This window comes from Actinia tenebrosa, unplaced genomic scaffold (assembly GCF_029948245.1).
Source record: "Actinia tenebrosa isolate PJP-AT-01 unplaced genomic scaffold, QUT_ActTen_1.0 PGA_scaffold0__85_contigs__length_37466705, whole genome shotgun sequence".
Lineage (NCBI taxonomy): Eukaryota > Metazoa > Cnidaria > Anthozoa > Actiniaria > Actiniidae > Actinia > Actinia tenebrosa.
The window spans coordinates 31,310,480-31,328,486 of record NW_028292569.1 but is presented as its reverse complement, the minus strand read 5'-3'; the positions used below and the strand labels follow the sequence as shown (position 1 = coordinate 31,328,486).

The 18,007-nt window shown below is 45.0% G+C and overlaps 1 protein-coding gene and 1 non-coding gene across 2 annotated transcripts; both read left to right on the top strand.

The window, feature by feature from the left end:
- The first annotated feature begins 494 nt into the window (after positions 1–494).
- On the top strand, positions 495–1,372 carry LOC148914075 (uncharacterized). Its single transcript, XM_089026160.1, has 3 exons — positions 495–687; positions 830–1,045; positions 1,191–1,372. Exons 1-3 carry the CDS (start codon positions 495–497, stop codon positions 1,370–1,372), a joined length of 591 nt encoding a protein of 196 aa, XP_088882286.1.
- On the top strand, positions 1,212–3,763 carry LOC116290107 (uncharacterized). Its single transcript, XR_016121798.1, has 3 exons — positions 1,212–1,336; positions 1,597–2,637; positions 2,733–3,763. It is a non-coding gene; the product is annotated as an uncharacterized LOC116290107 (transcript).
- The last annotated feature ends 14,244 nt before the right edge of the window (positions 3,764–18,007 follow it).

Here is an 18,007-nt window from a genome sequence, read left to right as displayed (position 1 = left end):
ATTAAGATGATAATATTCGAGAATCTAGGTACTGACCTGCAACAATGGACTACAAGTTACATTCCTACAGTAACGCAATCCAATAACAACAAAGGCCTAATATGATAATTTTGCACAAAACCAATTCAAAAGAGGAAATATTGAAACAAAACTGAAACTCAAAATTATATAAAATTGATACTGCATTTGTCAATAATAAAGGCCATATCCAATGTGAGTAAAAATGACAGCTGTTTGTTACGATGAAACTATTTACGTTGTTCACATTTATATTTACTAAACAAGCTTTATATCTTATGTTATGTGTGATCTTATAGTCATTACTGCATTGTCCAAGGCGTGAAGCTTGCTAGTTGTCTAGACGAGCGGCTTCGTTTGTGTCGTAAGAAATAAACGCGTGTTATGTTTGACGGCTCCATTCTACAAATATTGTGAAATAGGGAACTTTCTTACCATTGCGCGATGTCGAGCTAGCTGGTTGCTGTGTTGGTGAAATGGCTTCGTGCGGTTATTCTCTCTTGCTTCAAGATCCTACACCTTGTGGAGCAAGCTGGAGGAATACCGACAATATACCGTGTATTGCTTTGAGTGAGTGTCACAAAGACATAACGCAGCACCTCAAGACCTGTAAATTAGTGGCTGATGATTTTGTTAAAGACGAACAAACACTTCTACTTGCAAGAGCAGGTAACTGATGTTGTTTCTTTCATGACTTTCATACTTTCCGGTTCCCTGCTAGCAGAGTTCATCCACGGGAGACGCTATTAGCATGGAAACTCTACGGCAACCCCAAAAGCTAACCTTTAATCGTGTTTAATTTTAATTGAAGGAGTTTTTCAATCAGATGATTCGAATCTGTCTTTGACTATTTGTCCACACCACCGGGATGCCTGTGGTGCTCATTGGAAATGCGGGAAAGTGAGGTGTCCCATTCCAAGTGAGGTAGCTTCTCACAAGTCCTCTGCAAAAGGAGATCGTAGTGTTAACAGCATTGAGTCACAGTACACCTTCTTCATAACGAAAACATTGATCCCAGTAGGAACACGTGAGTTATAAATATGCATACTTTTTTAATATTATCAGAATGACTATAACACCCATAATGCATTGCTAGTCAGTAATTCCGTCTATTGTCTACATTTGACAAAGTCGGGTCGTATATATATACATTTTTTGATTATTATCCACAGTAATTTGTAAAAGATGCAAAGAGCAACTTGCCGATAAAGTGAAGGATTTTGTTGACACAACTGCTCGCAAAGGAACATCCCATGTGGATGACGCAACTGAGGGCTTCGATAACCAAGAAAGTAGTGGAGAAGAAAGCGTGCAACAGGTATGCGTATTTTGTCGTATGAGATATATGATTTAATCAGGGGCATAGCGAGGTTGGGATTATGAGGAGGGGGGGGGGGGGGGGGGGCGTGTATGTACCATTTTCCCGCCAAATCCACAGGAATCCCGCATGAATTAATTAAATTTTGGTGCCGAAAGCAAACTTCTTTTTGGCGGGGGGCACGGGCCTCCCATGCCCCCTCCCTACGCCAGTGGATTTAATGCTATTTCAAATTACTTACAGTTGTACCTTTTTTGCAGGGGAGCGATAAACAGGCTTCTTCATGCGACGAGCTAGCGAAGAAAATGGAGAAGCTTGAGCTTAAAGATGAAAGCTATTTTCTGTCGCCAGCTGAAACCACCAGCACAACATCTTCCGAAAGTACCCCATCTAGAGGATGTCATGAGCTTGGCCAAAGATTTAGACTGAATGCTTTTCTTGAGGAGTGTAAGTTACAACCAATTGAGAGACCTTGGCTTCAGTGGGATCAAGCAAGTGAGAGAACAAGAAAACGTTATGTTCAACGGTCAGCAGAAATAGTTTCTTCTGTCCTCCATGTCATTTACCCTGGAGCTGCCATCAATTTGTGGGAGGAACTTCAAAAGTCCTCGAACATTTACAATGTTTTAGGAGCGACTTCAACTGGTTCGTCTGCCGCTAATAATAGCTATTTGGAAGCTTTAGCTGAATCCTATAAAAACGCCACCAGTTGGGATACGCGCAGACAGGTGTTGTCCATAATGACAGGTGTCGCAAGCTTTCAAGAATTGTTGCGGTATATTCCAGGATTAACACAATACCGCTACACCAGCGCGAATTTACATCGACAACAGTATGGTAGAGCAGCACCGGTGCCAAAAAAGGACGCTCCACGGCTGCGCATAGACAAACAACAGTTGGACCATTTTCTTTGTTATGTTACAAGTCCACACCTAGTGCAGGATCTCCCATTTGGAGAAACACATTTGAAGTTGTCCTCAGGCCAAATCATTCCCGTACCCAATGTCATCAGAACCATGGTGCCCCAAAGGATCGTTAACCAGTATAAGCTGTATTGTGAAGAAAAGAGCTTTGTACCCCTAAGTGACCGAACATTGCTTCGGATTCTTAATGAATGCAGCGCCTCTGTACGAAAGTCATTACAAGGACTTGATAATTTTGCCGCAGAAGGTGGTAAAGCATTTGAAGACCTTCTTGATCTTTTAGACATGATTTCGTCCCTTGGTTGCGATGAGGAGAAAATAGTAAAATCGAGAGAAGCTTTGAAAGCAGGAAAATTATACCTTAAAGGGGATTACAAGGTATGTGATTACTTTCTGCTATTTGAAAGTTTAAAATCTACCTTTATAAAACATTATTTATTCAAGTGTTTTTTTCCTTTGTTTAAAAATGGTAGGTACATGTCAGCAAGGAATCCCAGATCGCTGACCATTGCAGTGTATATGCTACAAGCGATCCTTTAGACAAAACCCTGCGAAAACGATGCAAACACAAGCATGACAGGAGTTGTGAGCATTGTGAAGCTCTGGATAGTGTAATCAAGGACATAGAAGGACTAATAAGAGAAGTTTCGTTTCCAAGCAACGACGAGTTAGACGAGGCATTGTACATCCACGGTACAGCCAAACGTGTAATACAGTCCTGGAAGTGCCACCAGCTAAGGTCAGTGCGTCAAGACCAAGCACGACATGACATCTTAGACACCATCAACAATAGCACCGTACTCATAATTAATGACTGGGCCATGAAGTTCATCCCCCATATGTATCGAGAATCACAAAGCGATTGGTTCCGGAAAAGGGGGATATCATGGCATATATCCGTTGTCTATCGCCGAGAACAAGGTGAGCTACAGTGGCAAGCATTCATCCACCTAATTCAGTCTTGCAGCCAGGACAGCCCTGCTATTGTCGTCATAATGAAGCACGTTCTCCAGACCTTAAAGAACGAGCACCCCGAGATCAACAAAGCCTATTTTCGTCAAGATAATGCGGGGTGCTACCACTCCGCCACTACGATCCTCTCCTGCCCTACCATCTAAAAAGCTACTGGCATCAAAATACAAGGTATCGATTTCAGCGACCCACAAGGTGGGAAGGGAGCTGTCGACAGGTTGGCTGCGACCGCCAAGTCCCATATTCGATTATACATCAACGAGGGACATGATGTTACAACAACCCAGGAGATGAAAGACGCGCTGTTGTCACATGGTGGAATTGCTGGAGTAAGAGTTGTTGCAGTTGACAGAGTCGACGAGGCCAACCTCGTGGAACACAAAATTCCAGGAATTAGTACGTTGAACAATTACGAGTTCCGTAACGGAAAGCTTTTCGCGTGGAGAGCGTATGGCATTGGCAGTGGCAAAGTAGTAATGAAACAATTGAGGAAAGGTAATAAAATAGTTTAGATTTACACTTATAGCATAAGGTGTGCGATTTATTTCTCGTTCTTTTGCAATTTATAAATTACAGTTACCAGTGGCTCGACGCGCAATTCTCCCCAGGAGACTTGATGGAGAACAATGGCTTTGAGAACTGCTAAGACGACCAAGCCTACAACGACTGAAGAAAGCACTTCTGACCCACAACAAGAAACAGCAAGCAACCTGTATTCGTGTCCAGAGAATGGCTGCGTTAAAGTCTTCCAAAAGTTTGTTATAAGGAATTGCTTCACGGTTTATTCATTTTACCCGTCAACTTATGGTGCATAATTATCTCTTCATGACAGGTACTCTAATCTTGAGCGTCACCTATCCCTGGAAAAGTGCGAGAAAATGGTTGAAAGGCAGTCTTTGTTAGATTTAGCAAAGACAAAGTACGCATTACGTTTAGAAGAGGGAGTTGGAGTCATCCCAACACTTACGGCTACCTTGTCTGATAAGGAGGATGCTAATCACCCCGTACTTGAAGAGGGATGGTCGCTGAAGAAAGCAACCAAATCTTATCGATTTAACGAGAAACAAAGGTCTTTTCTCCTTGCAAAGTTCAAAGTCGGTGTGTCTTCTGGACATAAGGTCAGTGCAGAAGCGGTGTCAAAAGAAATGAGGAAATGTGTGGGAACAGACGGAAAGAGGATGTTTACAGTATCAGAATTCTTGACCGCACAGCAAATTAAGGCTTTTTTCTCCAGACAAGCAGCGAAGCAAAAGAGTTCCTCAGAGGCTGATATTCTTGCTGCTCAAGAGGAGACCAACTTCAGCAACGCCCAACAAGTCATACTGTCATCATTTCAAATTGGGCATCCCACTGCGTACGAGCAGTACTGACTAAATTTACAATTAATTTAAAATTTGTTTGAAAATATTAGTAATCGCATTTGGCCTTTATTATTGATAAATGCAGTATGTATCATGTTCATATAATTTTGAATTTAAATTTCGTAAATAAAGACAATATTGTTAGGTTGGTTGAAGACAGCAGCGGCATTTATCAAGTAACGGCTGTCACGTATTATTGCCGTTAATATCGATTAAAATCGTTCATTTGTTTCAAATAGCAGCAGTAAGGGGGACTCGCGGTCACCATTCGGAATCGCCCGGGAATTACCCGTGTTTACGCACTAGCGTCCCCCGCGGGAATTACCCGTGTTCTGTTATATGTTGCGCGAATGTTAGGAATATTTGTCTTATATATGCATGAATGTAAAAAGTTTACCAATGACTTCTGTATAATTTGTCTAAGACCCAAGGTTAACATACCCAAGCACAAGGGTTTCTGGTGTTGTGGTAAGAAAATGCAAATAGAAGACGACACGTCAGCGCAGTGTTACGAGTGTGGTAAGAATATTCGTAATGCCGTACCAAATGCTACCAGAGAGCAGTATTACGCCAATGGAGGTCGTAAGAAAACACCTTATAAGAGAATAAAATACTTCAGGGACTGGATGAGTCATATCCAAGGTTATCGACCGGTATATTTAAACAACGAAGTAAGGAAGAAAATCATAGACCATTTAGAAGAGCCAACCCCGCAAAGTCTACGGAAAACGCTGAAAAAATTAAAACTAGGGAAATATTACAAAGCTATTCCCTATCTTTTGTCTGAAATTACCGGTAAGTCTATTCCTGAGGTTTCTGATATGAGCAGAGCCGAGTGGATGTTTTGTCGGCTGAATAAGGATATTCCTTATTACCCTGACGTAATTTACGAAATATTTCACGAAATAGATCCCAACCACCCCCTGTTAGGATGGATTCCGAGAAAATAAAAATGCAAAACTGGCGTTTATTTTGCCAGAAACCCCACTGGGGAATGCATCGCGCAGAACACCAAGCTATCCCCAGTGGGGTTTTTTGCATTTTGGGCTTACGGGGCTTATTTCATCCCGCGCCAGAGGCCCTCCAGTACATACACATATATCTTTCTTACGACCCACCAGAGGGTGAACTCCGGACAGCGTCCCGAGACACCCCCTGACTTTTCCTCGCGAAACCCCCCATCGCGGGGTTGAATCGCACTTTCCACCCCTCCCCCCACGGTTGCTGTGAGTGGGAGAGGCTTTTTTTTCACTCACAGCAACCGGTCCAAATGCGTCTACAGCGAGGCTCGAACTCGGGACTTTAGGCCTCCCCAGCTCCAAAGTCCACGATCACAAGCGAACGCCAGACACATCTGGACGCTTATGTATGTGAAAATTATTATATTTAATTTGCATATGAACCAGACAGCCGGCGTTCGATATGTAAATAGAACCCTGTCACGATATTTACTGAGCAAGCTTTCTTTGAAGCTCTTCTTTTGCCTCCTGGTAGATCTTTTTGCGAGATTCCTCGGAAAGATCTTTTACGACTGTTTTTTTATTCCTTATGTCCGTCTTTAATTTCTCGTATTTGTCTTCTTCGGCCAGAATAAGCGAAAATTCTACGTCTATCTTTCTGTCACGCAAAGCCTTTGAGACAAGATCGGTAATTGTATTTACTTTAGCCCTTGACAGAGCTATTGTCGTGTCATGCTTGGATATTTTGCTTGACAACTGTTTCATAATGCCCGTAGCAACAGCAGAAATAATACCACAGGCTGCCCCAACGCCGGCCAAAGGAACTCCAACAATTATTCCCGGTCCAGTAAGCGAAGTAGCAACGCCGGAGCCCGTTAACACAACAGATATGGACCCTGAAGTTATCGCAATCTTATGTAGCGTACTCCGGGCTCTGACGTATTTCTTCCTAACTTTTTCGTAGTGTTTTGTCTGCCCTTCCAAGTAAGCCAGGATTAAATTTGCTTTATTGAGCCTGAAGTTTTCGGCATCCGTTATTGGTGCCGTAGTGTGATAATTGGGAACATCTGGGTACAACTGAGGTGCTGATGGTATAACATCCATTATATATACTAATGTACGACGCTTTTGGGAATGATATTGAGGAGCAGCCACATCACGACAACCGGGATTATGCCAACTAGAGGGCCTTTAGGAAGATGTTTCCACATGCAGACCCTAGTAAGTTTGAGCGTAGACCCGATGGGATTTACTTTAACGGCTCCAGGATGTACAGCAATGAGGATTTGAAACCTACGCCTCAGCTGAAGCATCCTAAGCCTAAACCCGTGCAAGGTTGGTCAAAGGAATTATTGCTTGGTACCAGTACTTATCCGATACCCGCAGTTACGTTTAATGAACATCCAAGCTTGGACCTAACGTTGAACATGCGGATCTCTAACAACCATTCCTTTCCGTTAAAGGTGCGAGATATCTTCAAAAACGTTCCCATTGTTCATACCACCGCTAAGGAATCTCATGAATGGATAAGTGGTCCTAACATGCGTTATTGGCCGCAGCAACTAAACTTTGCGGTATGGTGTGCCACTAGCGGCTGTGTTGTAAGTGCAAACTTGATGAAGAATTCAATATTTATGTTTCATTTTCACTTTACGGTGAGGCGAATACTACGTTAAATGGGTGTTATTGCGCTGCCGGGAGATGCCACGTTTTATCCAAGAGATAATAAATACAACGTTCCTGCTTACGACCGACTTTGTAAGGAGTTTGGTGTTGTAGGGAAGGATTTTAGATGCACTGTCGGTGCTAACAATGGTCTAGGGCACATTTGGGCTTATTGGGGGATTGGTGGACACGAGCTAAGTGATAAGGAAGTTCATGCGTTGAATCTACGATGGAACACTGGGTATCACAAAGAAACTCACGACAGTAGCACCTTCTTTGAACCAAATGCCAAGACCACTAAGGAAGTCAGAGACGGACCTCTGTTCAAAGACGAGGGTGGTAAGTATGCAGGGGCTAACCCGCTGATTATTAAGATTACCAACGACGAGCAAACGAAGCAATACTTTAATTTCATACCCCCAGAAGGTAAAGGACTAACCAAAGCCGGCCTTGCCCGTTTGAACCGCAGCATAGAAGCTTACGTGTATTCTATCCTTGGAGCCCAAGTAAATACCCGATCAAGTATAATTGGGAATACGGGGGCCGCAGAAGAGACGCGAGCCGAAGCCTTGATCTTATTCGAAAGTTCGATCTTGGAGGGTGACATTAGCAAGGGCGTACAGCGTTACCAACTAGCTATACAAAATTCTAAGGCGAGGTTGGACTATACCGTAGCCCCTGGTTGTTGGTTAATGCCTAGTAATTTATCCATAAATACTGGCTCTGTAGTAGGATACAACAACAAACTTCAACGAGCTACTAAGGATATGAAGTTTGGGGTGAATGACGTGAACTCTGACACTATTAGAAGGCACTTTGTTGAACAGCCTAAAAAAGTGCACCATACGCAACCGCCTAAGAAAGTGCAGCTAACAAAAGAAGTGTACCGAGCGCCTAAAAAAGAAGAGGAATATGATCATAACATACTAAAGGCCGGCTTAGCAGCTGCAAGTATTGGTTTGAGCTATTATATATGGCGATGAACAACCCTTACGTAACTGGAGTAGATTGTGTCTATACGACTTACACAGGCGAGAAAAAATACAACCAGGCATCTTGGGTTGATGTCACGGGCATGTCCGTGGATTTGAACTACTCGGGAAAGAAGTTGATAATATGCAGTATTTGCATTGGCACGAGTAGTCACGCCAACGTCGGCTTTAGGTTCCTGGATGAGAATGGCGTACTGCAGCCTATGAGAAATAAGACAAACAACAGGGAGCCTGTGCATTTTTCCGTAGAGCCAAACCCTTTGAGCACCGAGGATTTATCGGTTTGGACTTTCCACATGGTTGCCGATTGCCACGGGAAGGTAAAGCTGCAGATAAGAGTAGATGACACCGGGAGTGTTTGCATAAACAGCATAGAAAATCAAAGGGATACTATCTACAATCACAAGACCATTAGCACTCTTACGGTAATGAGTCTATAGAAGGGAATTTATTCCCTGAAATATATGAACCCACACACGAAGGAAGATTGGTTTCTTCATTATTTGGAGGAGAAGGAATACTTAGAACAGCATTGGTATGACACCGGGCTGTGGGTGAAGGTTGGGGGCTTGAGATTAATCGTGTGTACTATTACCATTAACACGGGGTATTCGTGCAATGCTGGGTTTAGGATCGTTGATGAGAATGACTATTCATTACTGCCTTACAGAAAAAAAGATAATAATAGGAACCCGACCCATTTTTCGTCGGAGCCCCCACCGCGAAGCACAGAGGACATAACGTCAATAACTTTTCACATGATAGCCAATTGTCAATATGCGAAGCTTCAGGTTCTTCCTAATGACGTTGCCTACCTTCGAATAAATGGTCAAGGCGCTGCTTCCGCTGATGCTGCTTGGTGCCATAAACCCATTTCTACTATGACTGCCCTACCCCTGATACCAAATTATCAAGGCGGCGCGAATACTATCTTTACTTATCCCCAGTCGAGGATGCCTCGGGCGCCTGACGACGACAAGCCCCCAGTAATACACAAGGATAAGATTAACCCTTCATCTTCTTCAGGAGTACCACTCCAATAGCGACAACCAAGATCCAAATGTTATTCCCCACGAACTTTAGCAGTTCTCCGCTGGCCCTAAGTGCCAAGGAAACAACCGAACCCAGCAGCCCAGGAAGACCGGCTGCCATCTTTTTTCCCAAGTCCGTTAGTCCCTTACCTAACTTGCTTACGCCCGCGCCTGTAGCCTTAAGCGCGTTAAGGATTACCCCTACTACGCTCGAAATAGCAACCGCAAATGCCAGTGGAACGCCATACTTCACCAGAGCTCTTTTTACCTTTTCCTTGGTGGTAAGCCCCAACTCCCTTTCCAGGTTTTCCTTTTGTGCCTGTAATTCCGCAAGGCGCACCTCTAGATCTTCTGTTTCCCTTTGGGCAGCCTCCCTTTCCTCTTCGGTACGAGTTTGGTCCGCAACTACTTCTTGCTGCCGCTCTATTTGCTCCTCCAGGTCTTCAATAGCCTGATCTCTTTGCCGGATTTGTTCCTCCTTAGTATTGATTTCAGCCATTAACCGCCGCCTTTCCTCTAAAGAGCCAGCTATGGTAGTTTGTAGGTCCTTAGCGTCGTCTCTTGTTAAGTCCAACTCTTGCAGGGCAAGGTTAAGGGCCCTTTGGGTTTGGTTTCTTTCGCGACGAATTTTGGTTCTTTGTTCTACCAGCTCCCTTATTTCTTGGTTTTTGTATTCGACTTCCCTCCTATGTGCGTCGGCGAGCCGCTGGTTTTGCTTCATGTATTCTTCCTCCCTTTCTTCCAGCGTTTCCCGCAGCGCTTCCGTTGAGGTGCCAGAGCTTTGAGCTTCTTCTAAGTCCCTTTCTGCTTTATCTCTTTCGCGCAGGGTTTTATCCAACTGGTTTCTCATTTCTTTCATTCTTTCATCTTGATGGGCGGACTTCTTCTCAGCATCAGCGAGTAGTTGACCTTGCTTTGCGTACTCTGCGTCTCTTTTTTCTAACTCCCTTTGCAGCTCCTCGGCACGCTTTTCAATTTCAACCCTTTCGGTTAGGGCTCTCAACCTTTCTAGCATGCTTCTAGTAGCCTGCTGAAAGCCTTTTAATCTTAAGACGTCGCCCCTAACGTCACCATTCTCATCAAAGAGGGGTTGCGGTTTCGTCCAGCGGTCTTTGTCGGGAAATCTCAGGTCTTGGACGCTTATTAGGACTTTGTTTCCGCGTTCTGTGAGCCTTACCTCGTCAGCATCAAGGTGGGTGTAGCGCAGCTCTAGCTCCTGCTTTGCCCACTCTACGGTTTCCCGCGCGGCTGCTTCCGGCTCGTCTATGTTTTGAAGCTCTAAGTATTTGGGGATGGGTTTGCTGGGGTTTTTCGACTGCCACATGCGCCTTAGAGCGTTCTTAGCACTTTCCCATCTACCACCATACTTGTTTTCTAGGGCTGCGTCGTAAACTAGGGGGTCGGTTTCCGCGCCTTTAGTCCATGCGTCGAATTCATCGTCGTTAATATCGACTTGACCTTCTTCGGTAAGGGGATCGAAATCCGTTCCTTCTACTTCCATTATATATGATAAGCTCAAAGTTAAACCCCAACGTATTACCTAAGCAGGTTGGCGGACTGAAAGCAGAACGCACCTTTCACCGGGTCACATTCACGCCTTCTAGCGCGAAACCAGGAGAGACGCTGTATGTAGGCGTGCCCCGCCTAACGGATAACCTAGTCTTAGTTCCTGGCACCTTGGCGTTAAGGTTCGACCTAGCGGTGCAGTCAAGCCCCACAGACGAAAGGATTATCGTTAACAACGTGGGTCGCAACATTGTTTCTAAGATGCGCGTAAAGTTCGCCGGGGAATCCTTGCTGGACTTAAATAGGTACGATCTGTATACCACGTACAAAGACTTATGGTTAACAGCATTTGACCGCGCGCAAAGGATAGAACAAGGAATTGGTAGTGTCATTCTACGTAAGGTCCGCACACCTACGAAAACGCAACCTACTGACGGCAGCGGAGAAACCGCAGTGGCAGACGCAAAGCGAATAAAGACAGCCTATGGTAGTAAGTATGTCATACCACTGGACTTTGAAGTAATCACGAATCACGGCGCGTATTACCCAAGACAGTTATCCGAGCTACAGTTTGAAGTAACTTTAGCAGATGCTAATAACATCATTGGTGGGCTAAGCACTGCACTTACCACAACAACCCCATACTCTATTACCAACTTAGAGCTGCAGTACGAAACGGTATACAGCGAAGAGCTGGCCCGTAGCGCCGGTATGGAATACAGTGCATGGAAGGCATTCCTTTACGACCACGTAGTGATGTACAAGACGTTTAGCTTCTTGGATAAGACGGATGAGGTTATCAACCAAAGTATTAACCTCCCCCGAAGAAGTCTCACGGGGCTGATGTTGGTGTTTGCCAAACCCTACGAGGCCGGTAAGCGCGACTCCGAGGCCTTTCACAACCCCAACATTACTAACGTGGGGGTAAGCGTTAACGGCGTTCCAAACAAGGTTTACTCCCAGGGAATAAAACCTGAAGACGTCTACAGGGAGGCAAAGCGCAAGTTTGGCGACCAGGTAAGTCCTGAGGAATTCTTTAATGATAAGTATGCGCTGTGGATTGATATGCGCACCATTAACGACGAAGACCTGCATGGTCAGGGTTTACGTCTAGTAAATACGCTTGATGGCATAACATTGGAGATCAAGCGCACCAAAAACGCCAGTGCCGGCGACGGCGACAAGATAAACTGCTACGTCTTCGTCGTGTCTGACGCGCAACTGAGCGTAGAAATGAATCAGCTAAAGAGCGTCGCCTACTAGTTTCGTGAACGAAGTGAACGAAAAATTAAAATATTCCTTACGTATAATATGCTTCGCGTATTCGAAAACAACGACACCAAACTGCAATGCATAGTGCAAGGCGACAAACTGTACTTTAAAGCAAAGGAGGTGGCTTTGGCGTTGGGCTATGAGCGCCCTAGAGATGCAATTAGAGCACACGTAACTGAGAAATACCAGAAAAGATGGGTTGATCTACAAGGGGCTTCAAATCACCGCTCCCCTACTACGCAACCACATTCCGTGTTTATATCCGAACCTGGTTTGCACGAACTGATATTTAGCTCCAAACTACCCAAAGCTGTGGCGTTTCGTGATTGGGTCTTTGAAGAGGTTTTACCAGCATTGAGAAAGACTGGTAAGTATGAAATTGAACGGCGCTTCAACACCGCGAACAAGTTGGTATTTAAGATCGAAAATGAATTCGACCTGCATAAAAAGGTAGTGGACTACATTCGCAGGTTTTACCCCCAAATGCTCATGACCCCTGGTCTAGGCGAACTGCAGGACGGCGACGGTAAACGCATAAAGTGCTGGCAGAAAGGATATCAACGGGGGCAACCCGACCTGCTTATCGTGAATGCGCACACCCATTACCGCGGCTTCTGCATCGAGCTGAAGACTCCAAAAGGCAACGGGGTATTATCCGAGGATCAACGCCGCCTCTTACAGAGGTATGAAGAAAACGGTTATAAGGTAATGATAGTAGTATAGGGGATGGGGGTTCCAGCGCAACGACCACCGGAGGATTACCCGTCTAAAGTGAATTCCTCGATTCGTACCGCGATTACCCGCATCCCGTGTCTATGTAGTTAAATATGTTAGTCTATATATGGAGTGCGAAGAATGTAAGAGAACTTTTAAGAAAGAAGTGGACTTGAAGAAGCATTTGAAGATGAAGACGAAATGTATGAGCAGCTATGATTGTGGATGTGGTAAGAAGTTTGAGACTAAGGTTAAATTGTTTTGGCATTGTCAGGATTGTGAGTATGACTACGACGATCTGAAAAGGGTCTGGAATTAGGTATAAGATATTTCCTATTATATATATGGAATCCCAAAGCAATTTCGAAACGGTGTCAATACCCGGTAACGGTGAGATTGACGTTAGACAGTTTTGGCCTCAGTCAGAAAGGAAGGTCAAGAGAACGCTTCGAAAAGGTATAGAAGAATTAGGAGCCCTGAAAGCGAGTATAATGGTAGAAGTAAGCTTATCAAAAGATGAGGTAACGACGACAGCAATGCTGCGATCAAAGTCACTGGTTATATTAGACTCCACGAATCTGGATAGGTCACTCAGCGAAGCCTTAGAAGCAATAATGGAGTCGCTGTCTAACTACACGAAAGAAGGATCAGGTTGGACAGTGGAGGAGGTAGAAGGTATGGAGGTTAGCATGGCAAGGTACGTGCCAATACGAGGAAGAAGTTACGTGCCCCTACCAACGTGGGTAGAAAGGAAGAAAGCCATAGTCAACGTAAAAAATGATGACAACAGATGCTTTATGTGGGCAATACGATCCGCACTGTATCCAGTAGATAAGGATCCATGTAGACCAAGCAAGTACCCAACAGATGATTTGGAGTGGGATGGCGTAGAGTTCCCAATGCAGTTGATAGACATACCGATATTCGAGCAGGAAAATGACCTAGCCATTAACGTTTACGGAGTCAGAGACCAAACGATAGTGCCACTAGTGCTGTCAAAGAGTAAAGGAGAACAAATACACCTCTTCTACCACGGCGGGCATTATTCGTGGGTCAAACATGTTAGCAGACTATTTTACAGACACACCAAACACAAAGGCAAGAAATACTTCTGCGACTGTTGTTTGTTATCCTTTACCAGCGTTAAAGCTCTAAAGGATCACGACGAAATATGTCGCGGAGTCGAAGAAGTGGCGCAACGGATCCAGATGCCCACAGATAAGAACCTATCCTACTCAGACCACCAAAAGCAGATGCAGGTGCCTTACGTGATATATGCAGACTTTGAAGCGTTGATAACTAAGGAAGAGCAGAAAAGTGGTGCCACGAATAAGGTGGGATTACACGAGATCTGCTCCTTTGGTTACATAGTAGTCAGATCAGATGGTAAGGCCGACCCTCCTGTAATTTACCGAGGTAAGAACGCAGCTAATGAGTTTCTAGAAGCATTGCGAGAAGAGGAGGAAGAGATAAGAGAACAATTAAGACGTCCAAAGAAGATGGTATTTACCAAAGAGAACCAGGAGGCTTTTACCAAGGCAAAGAAATGCCACATTTGCCAACATACGCTTCTCCAGTTTGGAAGACGGGCCAAGAAAGCGTGGGACGAAGATGGAAAGTATCTAGGAGAAGCTCATTTCAAATGTGGTAGGTATGCAAGGAAGGGGGGAAAGCCCAACAAGCTTTCCACCCACTGCATTCATTGTCATAAAGCATTCGTTGAGGAGTTCTATGTGGATAAGGTTAGAGATCACTGCCACATCACGGGTAAATACAGAGGAGCGGCTCATTGGAAATGCAATATAAACTTCAAAGTAGATCCAGAAATGGAAATACCCGTATTCTTTCACAATTTAAGGGGTTACGACAGTCACTTACTCTTACAAGGAACAGACGGCTCCGAAGTAAAGTGCATACCCAACAACAAAGAAAGGTACATGTCCGTAACCGTAGGCAAGCTAAAGTTCTTAGATTCGCAGCAGTTCATGGCGGACTCCTTAGCAAACTTAGTAAGGTATAACACGGAGTTCCCCATTTCCAGTCAATACGGCGCGGAAAGGAAAGGAGTCTACCCATACGAATACATGGATTCCTGGGAGCGATTCGAAGAACCCCTACCACCCAAAGAGAGATTCTACAGCACCCTAAACGAGTCCGGTATAAAGGACGAGGAGTACCAGCATGCGTTAGATGTGTGGGAAAAGTACTCCTGTGAGAATATGGGAGAATACCACGACATCTACCTACGTTCAGACGCAGTGCTGCTCGCAGATGTTTTCCAAAGCTTTCGAAAGATGGCAATGGAATACTACGGGTTGGACCCTGCAAACTTCTACACGGCCCCTGGGCTTAGTTGGAGTGCGCTGCTAAAGAAGACGAACGCGCAACTGGATCTCCTAACGGAATACGACATGTACCGCTTTATGGAAGACGGTATCCGCGGCGGTGTTTGCGGACCCAGCAGACGATACGCAAAAGCGAACAATCCCACGGTGGAGTACGACCCGGAGAAGCCAACCACATACATCTTCTACTTAGACGCAAACAACCTCTACGGTTGGGCAATGTCGCAGTACTTACCTGTACGCGACTTCGAATGGGACAACATAAAGCCCATAGAGTTTTACCTAAACGTAGGTAAAGAAGACGACAAAGGTTACGTGCTGGAGGTTGATTTGGAATACCCAGAGCACTTGCACGACGCGCACGATGAGTTCCCATTAGCACCAGAAGCAATAGAAATACCATTTAAGCAGCTGAGTCCGCTGCAGAGGGAAATGTGCCCTGGCTACAAACCGTACAGGAAGCTAACGATGAACCTGATGGACAAGCGAAAGTACGTGGTGCATTACCGCAACCTGCAGTTCTATGTGCGCCACGGCTTACGCGTGAAGAAGATCCACCGCGTTTTGAAGTTCACGCAGGAACCATGGATGCGCTCCTACATTGACTTTAACACATAAAAGCGTACGCAGGCAAAGAATGACTTCGAAAAGAACCTGTTTAAACTAATGAACAATAGCGTATTTGGTAAGACAATGGAGAACATCCGCAAGCGCGTAAGCATAAAGATAGCCAGCACCAGAGAGGAAGCAGAAGCATACGTGTCACAGCCTGGATTCGTTAGATACGTAGAAATGTTAAACTTCTACGTGATTCACATGAAGAAAGCGAATCTATTCCTGAATAAACCCGTATACACGGGGTTTACAGTGTTAGACCTATCAAAGTTGCTCATGTATGAGTTTTACTACGACAAGCTAAAACCGAAACACGGTGATAAGTGCCGCCTCTTATACACCGACACCGATTCCTTGATACTAGAGGTGCAGACGGAAGACATTTACGAAGACTGTGTTCCCGACATCGATGAATACGACACCAGCGATTACCCACGCGACCACTTTCTTTACTCCCCTAAAAACAAGAAAGTAATCGGGAAAATGAAGGATGAGATGAAAGGAAAACCCATAGTAGAGTACGTGGGGCTGAAACCAAAGATGTACAGCGTGCTGAAGCTGGACGGTGTAGAAAAGAAAGCCAAAGGCGTAAAAAAATACGTGGTTAAGAAGGACATAACCCACGATTCCTACTTAAAGGTCCTGCGTACGCGTAAGGAACAGCGACATAAAATGAACAGCCTGCGCAGCTACGGACATCAAATACACAACGTTACACAGGAGAAGGTGTCACTGTCTGCATTTGACGGTAAGAGGTGGATGTGTGATGATGGTATCCATACGATAGCATTCGGACATCACACGATAAGCAGTTCTTCTTTGACGAACCCACGAGTGGGACCATCATGAAGATAATACAAGATGGGCTGACCCTTCTTAGCTAGCGCACTTCGGATCTGGTAAGTTTCCAAAGACCAATTAGGATCCGTAGCTCTTTTGGATCCTCCTTCTAATTCACCCGGCTCATAGAGATATCGAACCGTGACATCACCTAATTTCTTTTCCTGGGGGAAGACCACCCTCGAACTTCTGACGTAGGACTTGTGTTCCACGTGTTTCTTTTTTATGGCATCCCTGGGTTTCATTCCCGTAGCCCTGGCCGCCTCGTTGTTCAAAGCCGCGACGACCTGGGGGAGCCTCTGAGTCCATTCCCTGTTGCGTTTAGAGGGATCTTCCAGCTCTTTCCAATACTGGTACCCAAAGAGACGCTCGGCCAGGGTCTTATTAAATCTTTCGACGATGCTCTGACCCCTGTGGTACTCAGCTTCGGCTCTCCTAATCTTAGTGCTGTGGTCTTTCAGGGTCTTAGTAACCACGCCCATGAACTCTGTCCCCGCATCCACTTGCAGCAGCTTAGGCCATTTCAAAAAGCGCTTATAAATCCTACCTAGGGCTTCTGCGACTTCCCCAGAATCCTTGCTGGTTATGGGTTCGGCGTCCTTGTATCTGCTTGCGATATCAACTACGGTCAAAGCGTATCTATAGGTCTTTCTTCTCACCTTGTCGTGCGGTAAGAAAAGCAAATCTGCCTGATGAACCTCGTTGGGGGCATTTACGGTGAAGCTGGGCCTGGGAATGTACTTGGGCACGGGAAGATAAACCTGCCAGAGGGTTTGTTTTTTCAACCAGTTCTTAGCCGTTTCTTCTGATACCCTGGCCGCGGTCGCGAGTTTCTTGATAGCTGACGCTCCTCTCCAATAGCCTTCAGGCCCATAGTAAATCCTTTTGAGTTTGTCCTCTACGCGGCCCATTATATGAATTCCAAAACAAGATTGATCTTTCGCCCGTTGAAATCCACCGTCCTTCCGTCCACTTTAATGGTGATGTTTATGCTTTCTACCAAATTAGACAAGTCATAGCTCAAAGAAATGGGAGTGTATTCTACTGGGTCAAATGGATTACCTTTGGGCAGAAACTTGGACATAAGAGAAGACTTTTCTCCATTGTTGTAACTATGGACTAAATCGCAATAGACTTCGTAAGAGGATGCGACTTTCCATTTCACAGGTATGGCTGTGTTGGTAATTTCCTTGCCTGAGACACCTAGTAAAGATCCTAATGCATCAGCTTTTCCTAGGGTTACCGAGAAATTGTTAGGAAGATTATGTTTGAAGGTCATTTCGTGCGGCAATCCTGTGGTGAGCGTGTAACCGCGCTTGGCGAGCTCCTTAGCAAGGGTGATTGGTGTGTAATGTCCATCGGGTAGCATTACGCCTTGATAATTGTTATATTCCTTATGCACGGTAACCATACCATTGACTAGATTATACCAAGAATTGTACAAAGAACAACTAACCAGCCGAACCTTATGGGCTT

Excerpts from the sequence above, each read along its gene's own strand:
- LOC148914075 (XM_089026160.1), top strand. The coding sequence starts at position 495 with ATGGCTTCGTGCGGTTATTCTCTCTTGCTTCAAGATCCTACACCTTGT. Across the intron at positions 688-829 it reads ACTTCTACTTGCAAGAGCAG|GAGTTTTTCAATCAGATGAT; the intron begins GTAACTGATGTT and ends TTTTAATTGAAG. Across the intron at positions 1,046-1,190 it reads ATTGATCCCAGTAGGAACAC|TAATTTGTAAAAGATGCAAA; the intron begins GTGAGTTATAAA and ends TATTATCCACAG.